Raw genomic sequence first — 20896 nt, 5'->3', positions numbered from 1 at the left:
AAATATAAATGGAACAGAGCTGCCAGGGAAAAATTAATACACTCAACTCCAGTAAGTAGCTCACAGAGAAGAGCTTTCACCACCCTAGGACATCTGAGCTATATTTCATTCCTGGATTCACCAGGAAGGACTGGTTTTACACTTAAAAAAAAAAATTGTATTTTAAATGATTAATGAATGCAGTTAGGTTTGTAAGAAGTTACAGCCCAATATTAAGCATATTATTATCAACCAAATTTTTGATGAGAATTAAAAAGTAGTACTTTTTTCTTGCATCTGAATGTATGACTATTGCCTCCATAACCCACCAAACTTCCCCCTAACACTCCAGATAAAGATGCACAATGACAGAAGTTGGAGAGGAAAATGCTCAGCATGGAAACCTAAAGCAGGCCCAGGGAACAGCAACAGCTGCCAGGAGATCCAAACTCAGATGCTGTCAGGAACCACGGAGGTAGTGTGACTGAGTTAAGCAAATTGTAAAAGAAGAACAAGAGTGAGGGGATGACAAAAGGTAGCTGCTTTCAAGGTGTACCCACCCAGGAAATCACTGCATTCAAGATCGTGAAACAGGTGTGGCCATATTTTTTGATTGTTCAAAGGCACCAGAAACCCAGATTTTTTTTTTAAGTAAAATTACCCCTAAATTGGCAACAATTATAAAAACAAACAAACAAAAACCCTGTGTTAGTCCAGTATTAATATAACACGTTGTAGCTGTTTAGTCACTAAGTCGTGTCCAACTCTTTTGCAACCCCATGGACTGTAGCCTGCCAGGCTCCTCTGCCCATGAGATTTCCCAGGCAAGAATACTGGAGTGGGATGCCATTTCCTTCTCCAGGGGATCTTCCCCACCCAGAGATCAAACCTGCATCTCCTGTATCAGCAGGCAGATTCTTTACAACTAAGCCACCAGGGAAGCCCAAGACAACATGAAGGGTTGCTAATTAGTGATCTTCGGAACACACAGTAAGGTTGGTGGGGTGCAAAAAAAATTCTAAAAAAAACTTCCTAAAACTAAAGCTCTATTTCACACCCACTTTTAGTAACTGAATTTCTTTCTTAATCTGAGTGTCTGAGTACTTAATTAATGATCACACCAGATAGATGAAAAGCTCAAATGTAAAAATAACCAAAAAAGCAGAGGAAAATATAAATGAAAATGTATCAAATTTTTAGTTTGGAGATGACTCTAGTCATAATAATTAAAGAAATCACAGAATTTTTGTATCTATAATTTTACAAAACTAAAAAACATCTAATATGAAAAATTTCTTGTGACCAAAACTGAATGCAAAATAAAACCTGGCAAATATCTGAAGCCAATATAGCAAAAGGCTAATCATCTTTACTCTTAAAAAAAAAAATCCTCACAAACTATTAAGAGACACAAGAAGAATGAAATCCAACTCCTGATGGACAAAAATAGCTTGCTGCTGCCAGTTTCTAATACAAAGCAATTACCCTGTGGGACCAGGGCTGAATCATCTGCAAAACCACACATGGGGTTATGACTGGGAAACATACATAGTTAAATGAGTTCTCAGAAAAACTTTAAAAGCACCAGAGAAAATCAAGTGCCACAAGAGACCCAACAAATAGAAGAATTCATAGGAACTGGATCTTCAAATATGATAAGAATTTTCAAAATTAATTATATTGAAATCATCAAAGAGATAAATGAAGGAATACATCCATAAGCAAAGAGCCAAGCAGGAAAATATGATAAAAATCAACTGCAAATCTTGGAAATGAAGCATATAGTCATTGGTATTTTTAAAATGTCCTAAACAATATAACTGAGACAGCTGAAAAGAAGATCAGTGATTTGAAATCCAGTATTATCCAAGAATGCACCATTAACAAATTAAGATGGGAAATATGCAAATCTAAAAATTCTCTCCGCCAAAAAATTCACATATGTATCTATATATACACTTTTATGAATAATTTCAGGAGGTTCCCAGAGTTCCTGAAGCCCAAATTCTACTCTAGAATTCTGAACACAAAATATCTTATGATCATCTGAAATCTGTCCCATTCTCTGTATACAACACAATACTGGTTTTAAGGTTCAGGAAACAGACATTATATTTGAATTAGGATCAAATTAAAGAGCAACCATACCAAATGTCAGCCAAATAAATCTGAACAAAAGGGTGGAAGATCTAAAAAACACCTTTTCCCAAAGAAATCACCCATATGGCTAAAAAGCACATGAAAAGATACTCAATATCACTAATTATTTGACCAAAACTACAAATAAGATATCACCTTACACTGGTCAGGAGGGCTTCCCTGGTGGCTCAGACAGTAAAGAATCCACCTGAGATAAGGGAGACCTGGGTTTGATTCCTGGGTTGGGAAGATCCCCTGGAGGAGGGCATGGCAACCCACTCCAGTATTCTTGCCTGAAGAATTCTATGGACAGAGGAGTCTGGTGGGTTACAGTCCATGGGGTTGCAAAGAGTCACAAAAGACTGAAAGACTTTCACTTTCACACTGATAAGAATGGTCATCATCAAAAATCTATTATACAAACAATAAATGCTGGAGAGGTTGTGAAAAAAAGAGAACCCTCCTACACTGATGGTGGGAATGTAAACTGGTACACCCACTATGAAGAACAGTATGGAGACTCGTTAAAAAACTGAAAATAGAGCTACCATAAGATCCTGCAATCCCATTCCTGGACATATATCAGGAGAAAACCATAATTCAAAAAGATACATGCTCTCCAGTGTTCACAACAGCATTATTTACAACAGCCAGGACATGGAAGCAACCCAAATGTCTATTAACAAAGGAATAGATAAAGAAGATGTGGAACACAGACACAGTGGATTATCACTAAGCCACAAAAAAGAGAAGGAAATAATGCCACTTGCAGGAACATGGATCACCCAGAAATGGTCGAACTGAGTGAAGCAAGTCAGACAGAGAAAGACAAATACCACATGACAGACATCATTTATATGTGGAATCTAAAAAAAAGGGTACAATTGTACAAATGAACTTATCTACAAAACAGAAATAGAGTTACAAATGTAGAAAACAAACTTATGGTTACCAGAGGGTAAAGGAGGGCGAGGGATAAATTGGAAGATTGGGATTGACATATACACACCACTATACATAAAATATGTAACTAATAAGGAGCCATTGTATAGCACAGGGAACTCTACTCAATACTCTGCAATGGCTTAAATGGGAAAAGAATCTGAAAAAAGGAAAATATATATATATATATATATATATATATATATAAACTGATTCACTTCACTGTACACCTGAAACTAACACAACATTGTAAATCAACTATACTCAATAAAAAAACTTTTTTAAAGATAATACAAAAAAATCTGAACAAGAAATGAAACTCAAAAAAGAGTCCTGAATCCTGCCCAATATTTTCTGCTGTAAAACTCAGGTAAGATCAAGAAAATCAGTAATTATCCACAGCAAATATAAGACTCTAGTGTGTATTAAAATTGGTTAATGATTATAAAATAATTATCATTTTCAATGTCGACAGTAATGTTCAGAATGGTAGGAGAATACAGATTATATGCAACAGGTAAAAACCATTTTTTAAATAATCTTAATGATCCATATGGGTGAAATTTGAAAGAAGCTAAATTGCTCTGAGTTAGAAAAGGATGAGAGATAAAGAGCCTGAGAGAAAAAGTCGAGAGAAATTGCCTGGGATAAGGGGAGTTTTAGAAACCGAGCTGGAAAGGAGCAGTAAAAGAAAATTCAGTGAGTGGAGCATAGTAATTTGGGGTGAGCTGAACAGAGCTGTGTAATGGCAATATTGGCGATCCATGCTGTGAGCTGCATAATGCAAGCCCACAATACCTTCAGTAAAATCTACATGTTGCTCTTTTTTAAAAAAATAGGAGTGGGAGAGGCAATGAAGCACTGAGTTCTCCTTCAAGGCTGGCCTAAAGTAATTACAGACAAGATATGGAAAGCTAGCCAAAATCTGTATTATGCAAGAAGGATTTAAATTTGCTTTTTACAGTGAACCTAAAGAGAAATGTTTGGTCCGCATCAAAACTTTGATGGAAGCCAGCTCTCTTACAGAGGTTCTGAAAACAAAAAAGTCTTCCTTAAAACACACTTAACATGTTTCAGAACACAAAATTCAAATGACATACTGAATATCTTCTGTTTAAGAGGGCTAAGATCTTTGGAAGGTAAAATGGCTTCTCTGATGAGAATTTAGAAATAAAATTGTCTTCTTGAACATTTTAAAAATACTTTCTGTATAAAGATTCTTTCAGGATGTATATTTCCATAGGTTTTCTTCAAGCTGACCTTGATGGTGGCAAGAAAGTACCTTGGTTGAAGACCCTTGAGATATTTAGATACATGTTTTTATCTTCTCTATTTTCACATCACTTAAAAAGTATACAAATGATGTTGTCTTGAAGTTCACAATTTTGTAAGAAGATTGCCCAGCTTGAAATAGTAAATTTCAATCACAACAGATCAGGTTCCTTTGAAAGACAGCCACATTGCAAACGAGAAATACCCCTGTTCTAGTTTTTCACATTCTTCTTTTGGTGTACATGCTCTGTACTTGGAAACATAACTGTGTATGAATCTGTCTCATCACAAGCCATCTCTCTCATAAGATGACAGAGCATTTATGCATGAATCTTGGTCTCCCCTCAAAACATATTCTTCTTAAGGAAAAAATTGAAAGACAAGTTTTCGATCTCTGCAGGCCACCTATGCTTTTTCTTCTCAGAGTGAAACTTTCTGGCCTGGCACAGTCTATTCCTAATTAAAAGCAGCAAAGATGAAAATAGCTGGCATAGAAGGCTGTGATCATATAGGCCTTCACTGATGAAAATGCTTTTTTTATATTCACAAAATAAAATTACACTGAAATGAATTTTGAATCAACATTTCAAGACTTCATGATGATTATATTTTAAAGCACAGAAGCATAAAAACTATTGGTACTGAAATCTTGACTGATAAATATAAATAATAAATATGTTCCACAAAATTTTTAATGTATTATTGTCAAAACATAATGTTTAGGAAAATATGGCACTGAGAAAAACATACAACATAAACATTTGCCAAAACAAAATGACGCTGAAGAAATCAAAACCAAAGATAATAATTTTTAAATGCCACTCACCAATCAGAATTGAAGACTCACAGTGATAATAGCCATTACTTTGCTTTTTCTTCAGCATGGAGCAAAGATCTATACAGTGTACCACTTCTTCTCCAAATCTATGGCCGATAAATTTTTCATATAATTTGGGGTCTATTTTTTTCACTCCCTTGAAATGACAAGACAAAATCACATCAATCAATCATTTCATTTAGGCAACCAATTCATATCTTTATCACTTTCTTAGAACCTGATAGTACATTTTGATATACAGTCTTGCCTGCTGGCATCTGAAAATGGATGCCACAAAATTGCTGTAAAGTTGTTTTTAAAGTCTCTCTGCCTGGAATGAGTTGTATTTTTTTTTTTTAAATTGAAGAATGTTGAGCAAAATTAATAAGGTATATCAAGTTGAAATTTGAGGTATCAAGGAAGAGTAATCATCTCCAAAGACAATGGAGAAATGGGAGAAATTTTCAATGACATGGAATGTAACATTTTATCTTTGCATCCAAATAAATGGATGCAAAAACTGGGAGAAATTTTTAAATATTCCAATTGGAGTCAATAGGTCTTTCAAGTTTTCCTCTACCTGCACCTCCTGATTCTGTGTGCTTTCATAGCAGATTTTTGTTGAAAAATTAGTTTATATAAACATGGGAAAGAATATAAATATCCTATATATATATGAGATCTTAGTACTTTACAGGGCAGGTTTACTAGCTGGCCATGTGCTCCTTTAAATGTGTGTGTGTGTGTGTGTGTGTGTGTATATATATATATACATATTATTTACATTGCCCTGGAAATATCTTCATTTCTAAAACTCAGAAAATATAAAGAATATAGAAAAAAAAAGGAAATGAAAAATCATTTATGACCCTGTTATTTATATATTAACACATTAACCCTGTGATATATATATTCTTCAAGTCTTTCTCTATGCATGGTTATTTTCAAATTATACTTATATAAAGTAAAGTAAAGTAGCTCAGTCGTGTCCAGGCTTTATAACTCTGTCCATGGGGCTTTGTCCATGAGATTTTCCAGAAGAGTACTGGAGTGGGTTGCCATTTCCTTCTTCCTTTATATATACTTATATAAATCTAACTAAAGTATAATTAGAATATGTACTTTCCCTTTTTATTCACAAAAATCACCAAAAATTTTTAAATGCAGATAGAAAAAAATTAAAATCACACCAAACTACTACTAAAATTTTATATATTTTATTTTTCCTATGCATGAGTTGTACCATGAGTAGTATTTGATAATAAGCTTTTTTTCAGTTAATATGACAATATTGATAAGTAATAAATAAATGTGAAAAATATTTCTATATTTTATAGTATTCCATTATATGGAGATACAATTTATTCACTCAATTCTTTATTGTTGAACATGTTTATTGTTGAACTCTCTCCGAGTTAAGATCCTACATGCCTCAGCCAAAAAAAAAAAAAAAATATATATATATATATAAAACATATTTTTGTTGAGCTATGTGTTTCAACTGAGCTCCTGATCTTTCCTAACCACTTCACTCAGACTTCCCCACCTCAGTTAACAGCAACCATGTTCGACTTGATCAGGCTGAAAACCCTGGGGTCATCCTTGATTCTCCTCTTTCCCTTAGCCCTACTTCCAATCAGATCATGTTGGTTCTACCTTCAAAACACACCCAGTTCTCACCACTCCCCTGCCACCTCTGTCCAAGCACTTCTGTTTCTTTCACCTGGATTATCCCAAGAGCTTCCTGACTGTTTTCTCTTTGGAAGTCAAACTGATCCTATGAAAACATACACCCAGATCATGTCATCCTCTGCTCAAAATTCTCCAAAGGGTCTCCATTTTTCTCAGAGGAGCCAAACTGCCCCAACCCGCCTGCAGGGTCCTGATCTGCTGTCCCTGGACCTCGTGTCCACCACTCTCGCCTTCATCCCTCAGCAGCCTCCCCAACCTCCTCACTCTTCTGTGAACAAGCCAGGTAGAGCCTACCTCACAGTCCCTGTGCTGCCTGTCCCTGCTTCCTGAAATGCTCCTCCCCAGATATCTTCATCGTCCATCCTCATCTCCTTTAATTCTCTCCTCAAATATTACTTTCTTAATAGGGCTTCACTTATTACCTTTTTATATAAAAAGATGCCTAAGAAATTGATGCTTTTGAATTGTGGTGTGAGAGAAGATTCTTGAGAGCCCCTTGGACAGCAAGGAGATCAAACCAGTCAGTCCTAAGAGAAATCAACCCTGAATGCTCAATGGAAGGACTAATGCTGAAGCTGAAGTTCACAAACAGATGACCCATTGGAAAAGACCCTGATGCTGGGAAGGATTGAAGGCAAAAGGAGAAGAGGGCAGCAGAGGATAAGATGGTTGGATAGTATCATCAATTCATTGGACATGAACTTGGGCAAACTCCAGGAGATAATGAGGGACAGGGAGGCCTGGTGGGCTGCAGTCCATAGGATTGTAAAGAGTCAGATACAACTTAGCAACTGTACAACAATAGGGCTTCACTTAACCACACCATCCCTCCTCCCCAAGCAGCCCTCCCAAACCCTCTCTCTCTTTCTCCCCCTATACATACTTATGTTTCTCCATAGCACTTACCATCTTCTAACATATTATGTAGTTCATGTTTATGTCACTGTCTGTCTAGCTGTCTCTCTCCATTAGAATATGGAGCTCCAGCACAAGGATTTTTGTCTAATTTTTATTCTCTGAAATATATATCCTCAGTCCCTTATAGCTTATGGGCTTCCCTTATAGCTTAGTCAGTAAAGAATCTGCCTGCAATGCAGGAGACCCGGGTTCAATTCCTGGCTTGGGAAAATCACCTGGAGAAGGAAATAGTAACCCACTCCAGTATACTTGCCTGGAGAATCCCATGGATAGAGGAGCCTGGCAGGCTACACAGTCCATGGGGTCGCAAGAGTCAGACATGACTTAGCAACTAAACCACCACCATCCTCAGTCCCTAGAACAGTGCTTGACATGAAGCAGGGCTCGATAAGCAACTGTCACAAGTGCAAAGGAGGATAAAGTTTCAAGAAGAGAATAGTTGACAACATCAAATGCTGTTCATTCAGAGTTCAGCAAGAAAGAAAATGAATGGATTTCTTTTGATTTGGTGAGCAGAAGTCCATGAGGGACAGCAGAGCCTAATGCTGAGGGTCAGTTAGTGCATGAGGGCAAGTCCCTGCTTGGCCACTTCTCAGCCATGTGGCTTCATTTCAGTTTCCTTATCCATAAGATGAGGCTAACAATCATACCTACCTCTAAGTGCTATATGCACTAAATTAGTCAATTTATAAAAGTGCTTAAAACAGTGAAATATGGTAAATGCTATAATATATTGTAGATAATTATTATTAGGAAAGACTACTGAAAATCATAGGTAAGATCTCAGGGGGGAAAAGTTCTGAGTAAATGGAAACTGACCATCTTATTTCTCTTTCAAATGCTTTTTCATTTGTGTGTGTTTGTTGTGTGGGGATGGGATGGGGAAAGGGTGTCATTCATTCCCTTTGAACAGACAAAAGATCAGTGATAACTTAGCAGAAAAATTAAGACCTTCAATTTTCAAGATACCACTGCCAGCATTGTATGGCCACTATAATCTCCATTTCAGTTTTGTAAGATGTCACTATTTTTTAAAAAAAATAAGGAATAAAGGAAACATAAAAGCTACTCTAATCTATTAGGCTAATTAATTTAGATTTAGCAAAAAGTAAGTACCAACTATTTTGTAAGATTCTCCACAGATGACTTCCAACATGAATCTCAAGAAGCTATTTTTTACTGGAGAGTGAAATGAACTTAGTTCTTTAACCCATAACTTACAGAGAGAGCTGTGGTTCAAAGAGGCAGGAGACCTTAGGACGTACTAAAAGTTACATGCTCTGATCAGAAAACATCCTTCAATAATAAAAGTATCCAGAACAGCTTTGTCTGTTATATAATATTAGCATGGTCCTTGTTCTCCAGGGAATTTTTTGTTTGACAATATATTTTGCAGGGCTTTTTTAAGGCTCTTTTGTCTCTTGTAAATATATTTCTTTTCTAGTAAAATCTATGTGAATTAGTCTCACTATCCAGCGGCAGCAAGTGGTATTTCTCCTTCATAATAAGGAAAGGACTTTCATTCAAAAAAATAAACAAGTACATCAAAATTGGGTATCTATAGAGTAAGATTAAGCAGCCTCTAATTTTCCAAATGGATCCAGAGGGTTCTCAAACTATTACCAGAGACATCAGACTGCAAAACTATATTTTTAAAGCTAAAAAAGATGGTTTTCAGGTTTTGGACCACAAATTAGTCTTTGCTTCCCTTCTTCATAGCCCAGACACTTTCCAAGGTACCTCATCATTTAAAGAAAAGATGGAAGCTTAACATGTTGTTGTTGTTGAGTCTTTAAGTCATGTTAGACTCTTTGTGACCCCACGGACTGTAGCCCACTGTCCTTTCCATTTCCTTCTTCAGGGGATGTTCCCACCCAGGGATTGAATCCAGGTCTCCTGCATTACAGGCAGATTCTTTACCATCTGAGCCACCAGGGAAGCCCATAACATATTAGGAAAGTGCAAAGAAAAGCCTCAAAAATGGTTAGAGGCAGGAAAATCTGACCTGTAAAGGCTGAGAGAGTTGGGATTCTTTCAAACAACATGTAGGGTATCTTCAACAAAACCATGCTGAGGGTGCTGCATCCTGGAATGCTGAATATGCCTGGTGACTGTCTACTACTATGCTTGAAAATTATTTTTGCCTAATAAGGAACAGGGTGTATCTTTAAGGCTTTGTATTGATAACTGTAACCAATATAACTGACATCAATTATACATCATAACACTGAAGGAGAAAATAGGAATTTAAAGACAGAATGTCACACTTTGAAACAATAAATTAGTGACAAGAAACATCAAACAAAATTTGTTCAAGACTATCTTAATTAATCGTCAGAAATGACTGAAGTTTTACTTCCCTTTGGCCTAGTTTCGGGTATAGCTTAGGGAGAACTATCAGTGCTGTTCACAGCCACATGATAATTTCTGATACAGTGGACCATGAAACCCAGAGGGACTTCATTCTCGATTGTTACTTGGCACCCAAACAGCCAATACAGGAAAAATGCCATTGAGAGTGTATTTTTACAATCGTCTGATGGCTGCTTCTGATAACTCATGGATATTATTTACTCAGGAAGCATTCATCATATCATGATGTGCAAAATTTAATATGTACCAAAGAGGGCTCAGTCTTATAAGCCTATGCATCCATCTCTATTTTCAATTTAGGAAGTAAACAGCCACAAAATAAGAAAATTCATATTAGTTAACAATCTGAATGTGAAAATCATTCAGCTAAGGTTCTGAAAGATAAAATATTTATTATTCAAATTTAGTTTCTACAACAAAGTTATTGTGATCAGAAAAACAATGGGATGCCAGTTTTGTTAAGAAGGTTAATTTTTTTATAATAAAAGATAATTTCATACTGTTACTTGTTATCTTATTATAATGATTACAACCTCCATGATGCAAAAATGTACAGGCTGCATATCAGACCAAAAAGAAAAGAAGTGTCCTTTTGAGGTTAAGTCTGATATTCCTGGAGCTCTGTTATTTTCCAATAGTTTATTTCTGTTACCCAGCAGCTATGAAAGAAATGCATGTTTTCTGTGATAATGGTATGAAATAAAAATTCAAGATGCAAATTAAGACTCAATCCAAACTGGCCTGTCATTTTAGGCATCAGCTGATAAAAGAATGGTAATCTTTTATGTTCATTTTCATAAGTGATAAAAAGTTATATATCTTTAGTGATATGATACCAGTTAGAAAACTAAAATTATTTTTTAAAGTGGGTTTTCAGTGACTTTCTGTTTCCCAGAGAGCCCACACATTTTATTTTTTCTTAATATTTATTCATCTCTCTGTTTCTTTATTTTGCTGTGCCAAATTTTAGTTGCAGCATGCAGGATCTAGTTCCCTGGCCAGGAATTGAACCTGTGCCCCCTGCATTGGAAACATGGAGTCTTAGCCACTGGACCATCAGGGAAAGTCCCTAAACTTATTCTTAATGATCACTATTCCTAGTGAAAAGTTACATATTGGTGATTCAAAGTTATAAAAAGATTCTCTATCCACAAGGGGCTTCCCTGAAGCAAATCTTACTTTACAATTCTTAATGACTCTGTCTCTTGGCAAAACTACATTTTTCACTTATTTGTACTGTTTTACTTCCATCTTTCCCCGGATACAGACACTTGATGACCTCCTTGTCAGCTATAGTCTTTCCCTCAGCCCCTCTCAGTGGGGAAAACGGAGACCCCTCCCATTCAGGCTCAGTCCATCCAAGCCTGTTCATGACAGGGACGGAAAGACATGAGGAGTTTCCACCACACAGCCAGTGTGTTCTCAAATAGCATGGTGGTTTCAGATCCAGTGCCTAGCATCCCTGGCTGAGAACTGCCTTGCAGCTTTCCCATCTCCTCCTCCTGCTGCTCTCAGCCTGCCTGTCAGCCTGGGCTGTGCCTGGACCCTCTGTCTAGCAATGCCTATTTCCTCCCTGGCTGGGGCCCTAACACCCTGCCTCAGGCCTGTCAGTAACTTCAGAGATGAAAAAGTTAACGAGTGATGGGAAATAGAAAAAACAGTTCTACTTTGCTCATTGATCTGTACCAATCTGAAAAAAAAAAAAAAAAAAAATGCTTTCTACCATCAGTTTCACAATACTAGAAAATACTTCCACAGTATTTACTATGTACAGGCACTACTCTAAGAACTTATTAGCTCAGTTAATAACTGCAATAACCCTCTGAGATTAGTACCATTATTATCCCCCGATAAGGAAACTGATTCACAGAGAAATCAGGTCACTTACTGACGGACACACAGCTAGTAAGAGGGAGAACTTGGACTCAGATTCAGGGTAAGTGGAGAACACAAATAAATTGAAAAAGAACAGAATGACAATATTCAAGCTCTTTCACTATTTAAAAGATTAAAATTCTAAGAATACTAATCATTCTTAAGATATAATCATATATACTATCATTGCTAAAACCAATGTGAAAATTGCTTTGAGAATTTGTAACATCTAAAACACCTACATTTAATATGCTGCATTAGTATTAATAAATAAAGTGATAATTATACATCCATAGTAAATGAATTTTATAAAGGGAGATGGCAAAGAGTTTGTAATGTTACTTACACACAGTAAAAATTATCCAAAGTATCCAGACTGTAAGAAGAATTCCTCTACTGCTAACATGCAAATAATCAACTAAAACACTGGCAGAGATTATCTGCATTTTTTAAACCAGCTGTTTGTTTGAGCATCCAGTATTTCTCAGTTCTTCTTTTTAACTTACTTAATGCTAGAGCATCTATGCATCCCACCATGAGGCTTTTCAGAGAGGTCATCCCCTTAATCCCTCTATTTATATACTTGCGTTTAGCACTACTGCTTTGTTTAATCTTGAGGCTTTAGAGAAAGAAAAAGTAGAAACTCTTTACCCCAGCATTATATCTAACATTTACAATACTGCACCTTTCAGCAAGTAATAAGTAAAAACAAAGCCACTACAGCTATGTTTTGAATCTGTTGTTGACACCTACTTCTCGCTGTCCTAACACTGAGAAGAGATGGATGATCCTTGGGGGTATCAAGTGGCAAGGAAAGCTGTCAGAGAAGAGGTGATAGACAACTCCCAGTAAAACAAGCCACTTCACAAAAAGCACCAAGAGAATATGCGGCATTGCTTCGTGGTATTGTTTTTATGAGTTGCTGGAATCAAAAAGATCAGAGGCAGAAACACGAATTTGGTTGCAGTTAGCCCATTTACACTGACTATGAATGTCATGTTAACCGGAAAAGAACATGTTGAGGGCACTCAGGGAAGTTCTCAAAGTCACAGACAATGCAAAAGCACAGGGACATTACAATACCTTTATTTACAACGCAGACTGCTCCCATCTAGGCTCATTCTTTGTCTACTTAGCAAACCTCAATTCCTCCTCAAGATTTCTCAAGTAGAGCATAAGAAAACATATGCTGTTTGGCCATATAACTGTTTCTGATATTTGCATGTGGCTTTTCTCATTTCTCATATGGAAAACTCAGCAGTGGCCACAAGACTGGAAAAGGTCAGTTTTCATTCCAATGCCAAAGAATGTTCAAACTACTACACAATTGCACTCATCTCACACGCTAGCAAAGTACTGCTCAAAATTCTCCAAGCCAGGCTTCAACACTACATGAATCGTGAACTTCCAGATGTTCAAGCTAGATTTAGAAAAGGCAGAGGAAGCAGAGATCAAATTGCCAACATCCGTTGGATCATCAAAAACACACAGGCGTTCCAGAAAAACATTTACTTCTGCTTTATTGACTATGTCAAAGTCTTTGACTGTGTGGATCACAACAAACTGTGGAAAATTCTTCAAGAGATGGGAATACCAGACCCCCTTACCAGCCTCCTGAGAAATCTGTATGCAGGTCAAGAAGCAACAGTTAGAACTGGACATGGAACAACAGACTGGTTCCATATAGGGAAAGGAGTACGTCAAGGCTGTATACTGTCACCCTGCTTATTTAACTTATATGCAGAGTACATCATGAGACATGCTGGGCTAGATGAAGCACAAGCTGGAGTCAAGATTGCCAGGAGAAAGAAACATCAATAACCTCAGATATGCAGATGATACCATTCTTATGGCAGAAAGCGAAGAACTGAAGAGCTTCTTGATGAAAGTGAAAAGAGGAGAGTGAAAAAGCTGGCTTAAACCTCAACATTCAGAAACCTAATATCATGGCATCTGGCCCCATCACTACATGGCAAATAGATGGGGAAACCATGAAAACAGTGACAGACTTTATTTTGCGGGGGCTCCAAAATCAATGCAGATGGTGACTGCAGCCATGAAATTAAAAGATTCTTGCTCCTTGGAAGAAAAGCCATGACCAGTCTACATAGCATATTGAAAAGCAGAGACACTACTTTGCCAACAAAGGTCCATCTAGTCAAAGCTATGGTTTTTCCAGTAGTCATGTATGGATCTGAGAGTTGCACTATAAAGGAAGCTGAGCGCCAAAGAATTGATGCTTTTGAACTGTGGTGTTGGAGAAGACTCTTGAGAGTCCCTTGGACAGCAAGGAGATCCAATCAGTTCATCCTAAAGGAAATCAGTCCTGAATATTCACTGGAAGGACCGATGCTAAAGCTGAAATTCCAATACTTTGGCTACCTGATGGGAAGAACTGACTCACTGGAAAAGACCCTGATGCTGGGAAAGACTGAAAGCAGGAGGAGAAGGGGACAACAGAGGATGAGATGGATGGCTTCACTGACTCTATGGACATGAGTTTGAGTAAGCTCCGGGAGTTGGTGTTGGACAGGGAAGCCTGGCATGCTGCAGTCCATGGGGTTGCAAAGAGTCAGACAGGACAGAGTGACTGAACTGAATTTTTTCATTTCAATGAAGCAGAGACTCATAACTAAGGCATCGAGGAATGCTCCCTAGACAGCCCAATCTCAGCTGGAACCTCAACTCCCCTTGATCAAAGTCCAGCTGTGTTCTTGGCTCAGTGCAGCCTAGGGTTACTCAAGTGTAAACAAGTTATATCCTACTCCTCCTAATCACATCTGTTTTCCTAATATTTTGCTCTTTGGAGCAAATAATAACACGTTCTCCTGAATTTACCAATGTAACCATTTATTTCTATAAACTAAAGATAAAACATAAAATATCCAGTCACCAAATTTCTTCCCAAATACGAACTATAAACTTATAACTCTATTTAAGATGTTTTCATTCTTCATTGCAATAGCTTTCCATTTAATCAACAGTTCTCTCAACATTAAGTAAGTAAATATCAGCAAGTCACTGGTGCAAGAAATTCTCAGGATGTTGACGACAAAAAATGACAGTGAAGCTGTTCTGCAAAAGCTCATTCAGAAATAAGTTCATGAAAAATCCTAATGAATAATTTTAACTTGTCCTGTAACACTGGCCTATATACTGCAACATATATTATGGTTGAATGTGTTCTGCTTTTATAGCCTAGAGATCAGAAGTATGGAATCATTCATATAAATTGATTGGATTATCCACAGACAGAATTTTAGACCAAACTATAGCCTCAGATCCAACCTAAATGAGAACTGAAAACTTAGACAATGTAGCAGGGATTATATATACACTGGCAAAATCTTTTATATGCATCCATAGACATCATTGATGCTCAGTAAGATTGAAGGCAGGAGGTGAAGGGGACAACAGAGGGTGAGATGTTTGGATGGCAACACAGACTCAATGGACATGAGTTTTGGTAAACTCTGGAAATTGGTGATGGACAGGGAGGCCTGGCGTGCTGCAGTCCATGGGGTCACAAAGAGTCGGACACGACTGAGTGACTGAACTGAAATGAACTGAACTGATAAACATCACTTGGCTTACAAGTCAACATTCAGAAAACTAAGGTCATGGCATCTGGTCCCATCCCTTCATGGCAAATAGATGGGGAAACAATGGAAACAGTGAGAGACTTTATTTTTGGGGGCTCCAAAATCATTGCAGATGGTGACTGCAGCCATGAAATTAAAAGATGCTTGCTCCTTGGAAGAAAAGCTACGACAAACTTAGACAGCATATTAAAAAGCAGAGACAGTAGTTTTCCAACAAAGGTCCATCTAGCCAAAGCTATGGTTTTTCTAGTAGTCATGTACGGATGTGAGAATTGGACTATAAAGAAAACTGAGCATCAAAGAATTGATGCTTTTGAACTGTGGTGTTGGAGAAGACTCTTGAGAGTCCCTTGGACTATAAGGAGATTCAACCAGTCCCTCCTAAAGGAAATCAGTCCTGAATATTCATTGGAAGAACTGATGCTGAAGCTGAAACTCCAATACTTTGGCCACCCGATGGGAAGAACTGACTCACTGGAAAAGACCCTGATGCTGGGAAAGATTGAAGACAGGAGGTAAAAGGGACGACAGAGGATAAGATGGTTGAATGGCTTCACTGACTCTATGGACATGAGTTTGAGTAAGCTCTGGGAGTTGGTGATGGACAGGGCAGCCTGGCTGATAGTTTGCTGATAGTTAGGATGACAGTTTGCCAAAGATCATAAACACTGGCATATTCCGCTTGCTTTTCTGCTCTACCCAGTATGTTCATCACCCAGGAAACCTAGACTAGCCAAACCTGACACCGTTACCTGCATGTAGACCTCATCCCCATTGTGTACAATTTAAGCACATGCCTGTAGGGATATACCTGATAGAAAGTTACAATCTGTTGGGAAATATGTTTCACGTGATTTTTGTATCCACTCAGCTAATTACCAGGAGACTACTGCCCCCATATCTGCACTGGAAATCAAGAGCACAAGGTCCTGTTTATGATTCTCTTGATTATCAGGATAGGTCAGGGAGGACGAGGAGCAAGATGGAATCCAAAGGGACCAAGTCATGAAAACAGGATGGAGTATGAAGGTGGGGGAGGAGGGATGCTGCTAAAGGTCCAGGACCACTAGAGAAAGTCATGGAACATTCTCCCAGGTAATGGCTGATTAAGATCTCACAGCTGTGCTGGAGACAAAAGTGAAACCACTCTGAATGAAATGTTCTGCTCTAAATAAAGTTATGTAACAAATCAGAATCAAATTCAGCTGTAGAGAAGGCTATAGCCAAGGAAGGAAGAAAAGTACCTTCACACACTGGCCATCAGCTTGAGGTCAATGTAAAGACACGATGTACTTATAAGGCCTTAAAGATGGGTCTCCAAAATGATGTCATAGAGTTTACTAACAATTAAAAACGTTGGACTTCCCTGGTGGTACCGTGGATGGAAATCTGCCTGCCAATACAGGGGCCATGGTTTCGATCCCTGGTCCAGGAAGATTCCACAGGCCACAGAGCAACTAAGCCTTTGCACAAAAACTACTGAGACTACGTGCTGCAACTACTGAAGCCCATAAACTAAGAGCCCGTGTTCTGTGAAAAGAGAAGCCACTGCAATGAGAAGCCTGCACACTCCAACTAAACAGTAGCCCTGCTTTCCGCACCTAGAGAAAGCCCAGGAAAGGAAGGCCGAGCGCAACCAAAAATAAAATAAATAATATATAAAATGTTGCTATAGGTGATATGAGCTAGATGTCTTAAGTCTTTAACTACAGATAATGTGAATTTTTGCCCTTGCAAAGAGAAAACAGCAATATTATTCATCTTTAATTTATAGGGCTTATCAGTTGGAAGAATTGAGTAATTTAGTATTATTCTGTTTTTGAGGTACCTTTCCTTGGCAGAATATGGTTCTAATAAATGGTCAAAGTAAATCCTTTGATATTTAGGATTGGAAATAAAATTCCAGTGTAAACTAGTTTGCTGCTGCTGCTGCTAAGTCGCTTCAGTCATGTCTGACTCTGTGTGACCCCAGAGATGGCAGCCCACCAGGTTCCTCTGTCCATGGGATTTTCCAGGCAAGAACACTGGAGTGGGGTGTCATTGCCTTCTCCAAAACTAGTTATACATCTGCATGACTCATTTGAAAAGACCTTGATGCTGGGAAATATTGAGGGCAGGAGGAGAAGGGGACGACAGAGGGTTAGATGGTTGGATAGCATCACCGACTCAATGGACATGGGTTTAGGTGAACTCAAGTGATGGACAGGGAGGCTGGATGTGCTGCGGTTCATGGGATCACAAAGAGGACATGGGGACTGAGTAACTGGACTGAACTGAAGGCTAACTCATGCAACTCTAATTACCTCAAATACTTCATTATTGCATCTTTTAATCCTAGCTCTAAAACTCTGTTTTTTTTAATGGCATTTAAATCAGAATCTTGCCTTGGGATACAAATGCTCTACAGTAAGTAAACTGGCCAGTGAATCTGTATGTTTGAAGAAAAGGTATCATTTAAGCCTGAATGATCAAGACCAGCGTTGCCTAAATGATGTGCTAAAACATGGGAGATGAAAAAAAGGCCACGCTTATCAAGTACATTTAGGAAATGATGCTCAGGTAGGATGTATAATGTTCAAAATATTCACTGCCCTTCTTGTGGTGTCCTTTGCTGCAAGTGGGTTTTATATCCTGCTCTGTTGAACCCGGAAAGGACCATGTGACCTTCTTTGGCCAATAAGACATGACGAGGAATGACGTGCGTCACTTCTTAGCAGAAACTTTCAGCTGTTTATCACCATCTCTCTCTTCCTTCAGTCAAAGGCCAGTGAAGTCCTAGATGTAAGCTGCTAAACCAAGGTCTTGAATAAAGACAATGTGGAACAGAACCACAGATGACCCAGAGGTAAAAAATTAAACTTTTGTTGTTAGAAGCTCTTAAGATTCACAGTAAACATTCACGTTTTGGAGATCCTAAGAAATCCTGAAATAAAGACTCAGATTAACTTTAACCCATCACTGCTAACATGCACTTGATCACAGAATCCTTACCTCACATAAAATACTGAGAGATGTCCTGAGATAAAATTTTCAGGAAATGTCAATGAAAACACTTATTTCAAATCTCCATTCCACTCTGCACAGACTTAATAATATTAGGTTGACTGGGTCATTTCTTCTAGAGTTTTCAAATTTTTCAAAATCTCTTAACAGAATAAAGGTCAATCAGGAAGCCATTTTGGTATTTTGACATGAATCAAATTCCAGAATTCTTCCTTAAAAATAATTTTGCTTTCTGCTTATTATTTCCTATATATTTCAATGTTCAAAGATGTATAAATTACTGAAAGGTTACAAATGAACATTTAGTGAGTCTACTTTTGAAGACAGCATTTCCAATTTTTAAACAATTAAAAGGCATACTTAGGTTTATCTCAAAACACAGAAACAGACAACAGAACAGCATGAAGCTGAAAAATGCCTTAGAAACAAAACTGAAGTCAGTTGCTATATATAGTGCTCTGACACACAATAGATGACACAGTTGACTAATGGCACCTAGACTCTCAGAAGAAATTACAATTCCATCTCACAGTAGATTGCACCACTTTTTTAGCTTTAAAAAAATTAAAACAAAAAGAGATACTGTATTGTGTTTTCACTTATTGATTTTTAACTAAGAAAAATCCAAAGAGAATTCCATATTATAGCTTCAGAACTAAGTGCACTTGATAATATGAAAAGAGACTCAAAAACAACTAAAATTTTTAAGTTGTTAGGCATTGGGAGATTCAGGAATAGGTTACTGAAACAATCTGCTTTAACGTCAGTTCAGTTGCTGTTCAGTCACGTCCAACTCTTTGCAGCCCCAAGGACTGCAGCAAACCAGGCTTCCTGTCCATCATCCACTCCCAGAGTTTACTCAAAAGTAAGCTTTTGAGTCACCATCGAGTCAGTGATGCAATCCAACCATCTCATCCTCTGTCATCCCCTTCTCCTCCTGCCTTCAATCTTTCTCACATCAGGGTCTTTTCTAATGAGTCAGTATTTCGCATCAGGTAATCAAAGTATCAGAGCTTCAACTTCAGTATCAATCCTTCTAATGAATATTCAGGACTGATTTCCTTTAGGATGGGCTGGTTGGATCTCCTTGCAGTCCAAGGGACTCTCAAGAGTCTTCTCCAACACCATAGTTCAAAAGCATCATTTCTTCAGCGCTCAGCTTTCTTTATGATCCAACTCTCACATGCATACAGGACTACTAGAAAAACCATAGCTTAGAATAGATGGACCTTTGTTGGCAAAGTAATGTCTCTGCTTTTGAATATGCTAAGTTGGTCATAGCTTTTCTTCCAAGGACCAAGGGCCTTTTAATGTCATAGTTGCAGTCACCATCTGCAGTGATTCTGGAGCCCAAGAAAATAAAGTCTCTCACTGTTTCCACTGTTTCCCCATCTATTTGCCATGAAGGGATGGGACCAGATGCCATGATCTTCCTTTTATGAATGTTGAGTTTTAAGCCAGCTTTTTCACTCTCTTCTTTCACTTTCATCAAGAGGCTCTTCAGTTCCTCTTCACTTTCTGCCATAAAGGTGGTGTCATCTACATATCTGAGGTTATTGATATTTCTCCTGGAAATCTTAATTCCAGCTTGTACTTCATCCAGTCCAGCATTTCACATCATGTACTCTGCATATAAGTTAAATAAGCAAGGTGACAATATACAGCCTTGGCATACTCCTTTCCCAATTTGGAACCAGTCTGTTGTTCCATGTCCAGTTCTAACTGTTGCTTCTTGACCCACATACAGATTACTCAGAAGGCAGGTCAGGTGGTCTGGTATTCCCATCTCCTTAAGAAATTTCACAGTTTGCTGTGATCCACACAGTCAAAGGTTTTAACGTAGTCAATAAAGTACAAGTAGATGTTTTCTGGAACTCTCTTGCTTTTTCTATGATCCAACAGATGTTGTCAATTTGACCTCTAGTTCCTCTGCCTTTTCTAAATCCACCTTGAACTTCTGAAAGTTCATGATTCACATACTGTTGAAGCCTGACTTGGAGAATTTTGAGCATGTGTGAAATAAGTACACATGCTAGCGTGTGAAATAAGTACAATTGTACAGTAGTTTGAGCATTCTTTGGCATTGCCCTTCTTTGGGATTGGAATGAAAACTGACCTTTTCCAGTCCTGTGGCCACTGCTGAGTTTTCCAAATTTGCTGGCATATTGAATGCAGCATTTTCACAGCATCATCTTTTAGGACTTGAAAGAGCTCAGCTGGAATTCCATTGTCTCCAATAGCTTTGTTCATAGTAATGCTTCCTAAGGCCCACTTGAGTTCACAT

At 37.9% G+C, this 20896-nt stretch overlaps 1 protein-coding gene across 2 annotated transcripts in view; it reads right to left on the bottom strand.

The window, feature by feature from the left end:
* AKAP7 (A-kinase anchoring protein 7) overlaps positions 1 to 20896 on the bottom strand; it is a 123074-nt gene that overhangs the window by 50187 nt on the left and 51991 nt on the right. For both annotated transcript variants that reach the window (XM_070376675.1, XM_070376674.1), the window contains exon 7: positions 5159 to 5306. In XM_070376675.1, coding sequence (XP_070232776.1) covers positions 5159 to 5306 — 148 coding nt within the window. The remainder of the gene's footprint in view (positions 1 to 5158; positions 5307 to 20896) is intronic.

The sequence above is a fragment of the Bos mutus genome, chromosome 9, assembly GCF_027580195.1.
Source record: "Bos mutus isolate GX-2022 chromosome 9, NWIPB_WYAK_1.1, whole genome shotgun sequence".
In the NCBI taxonomy this organism is placed as follows: Eukaryota; Metazoa; Chordata; class Mammalia; order Artiodactyla; family Bovidae; genus Bos; species Bos mutus.
This window is presented reverse-complemented; position numbering and strand designations above follow the sequence as displayed.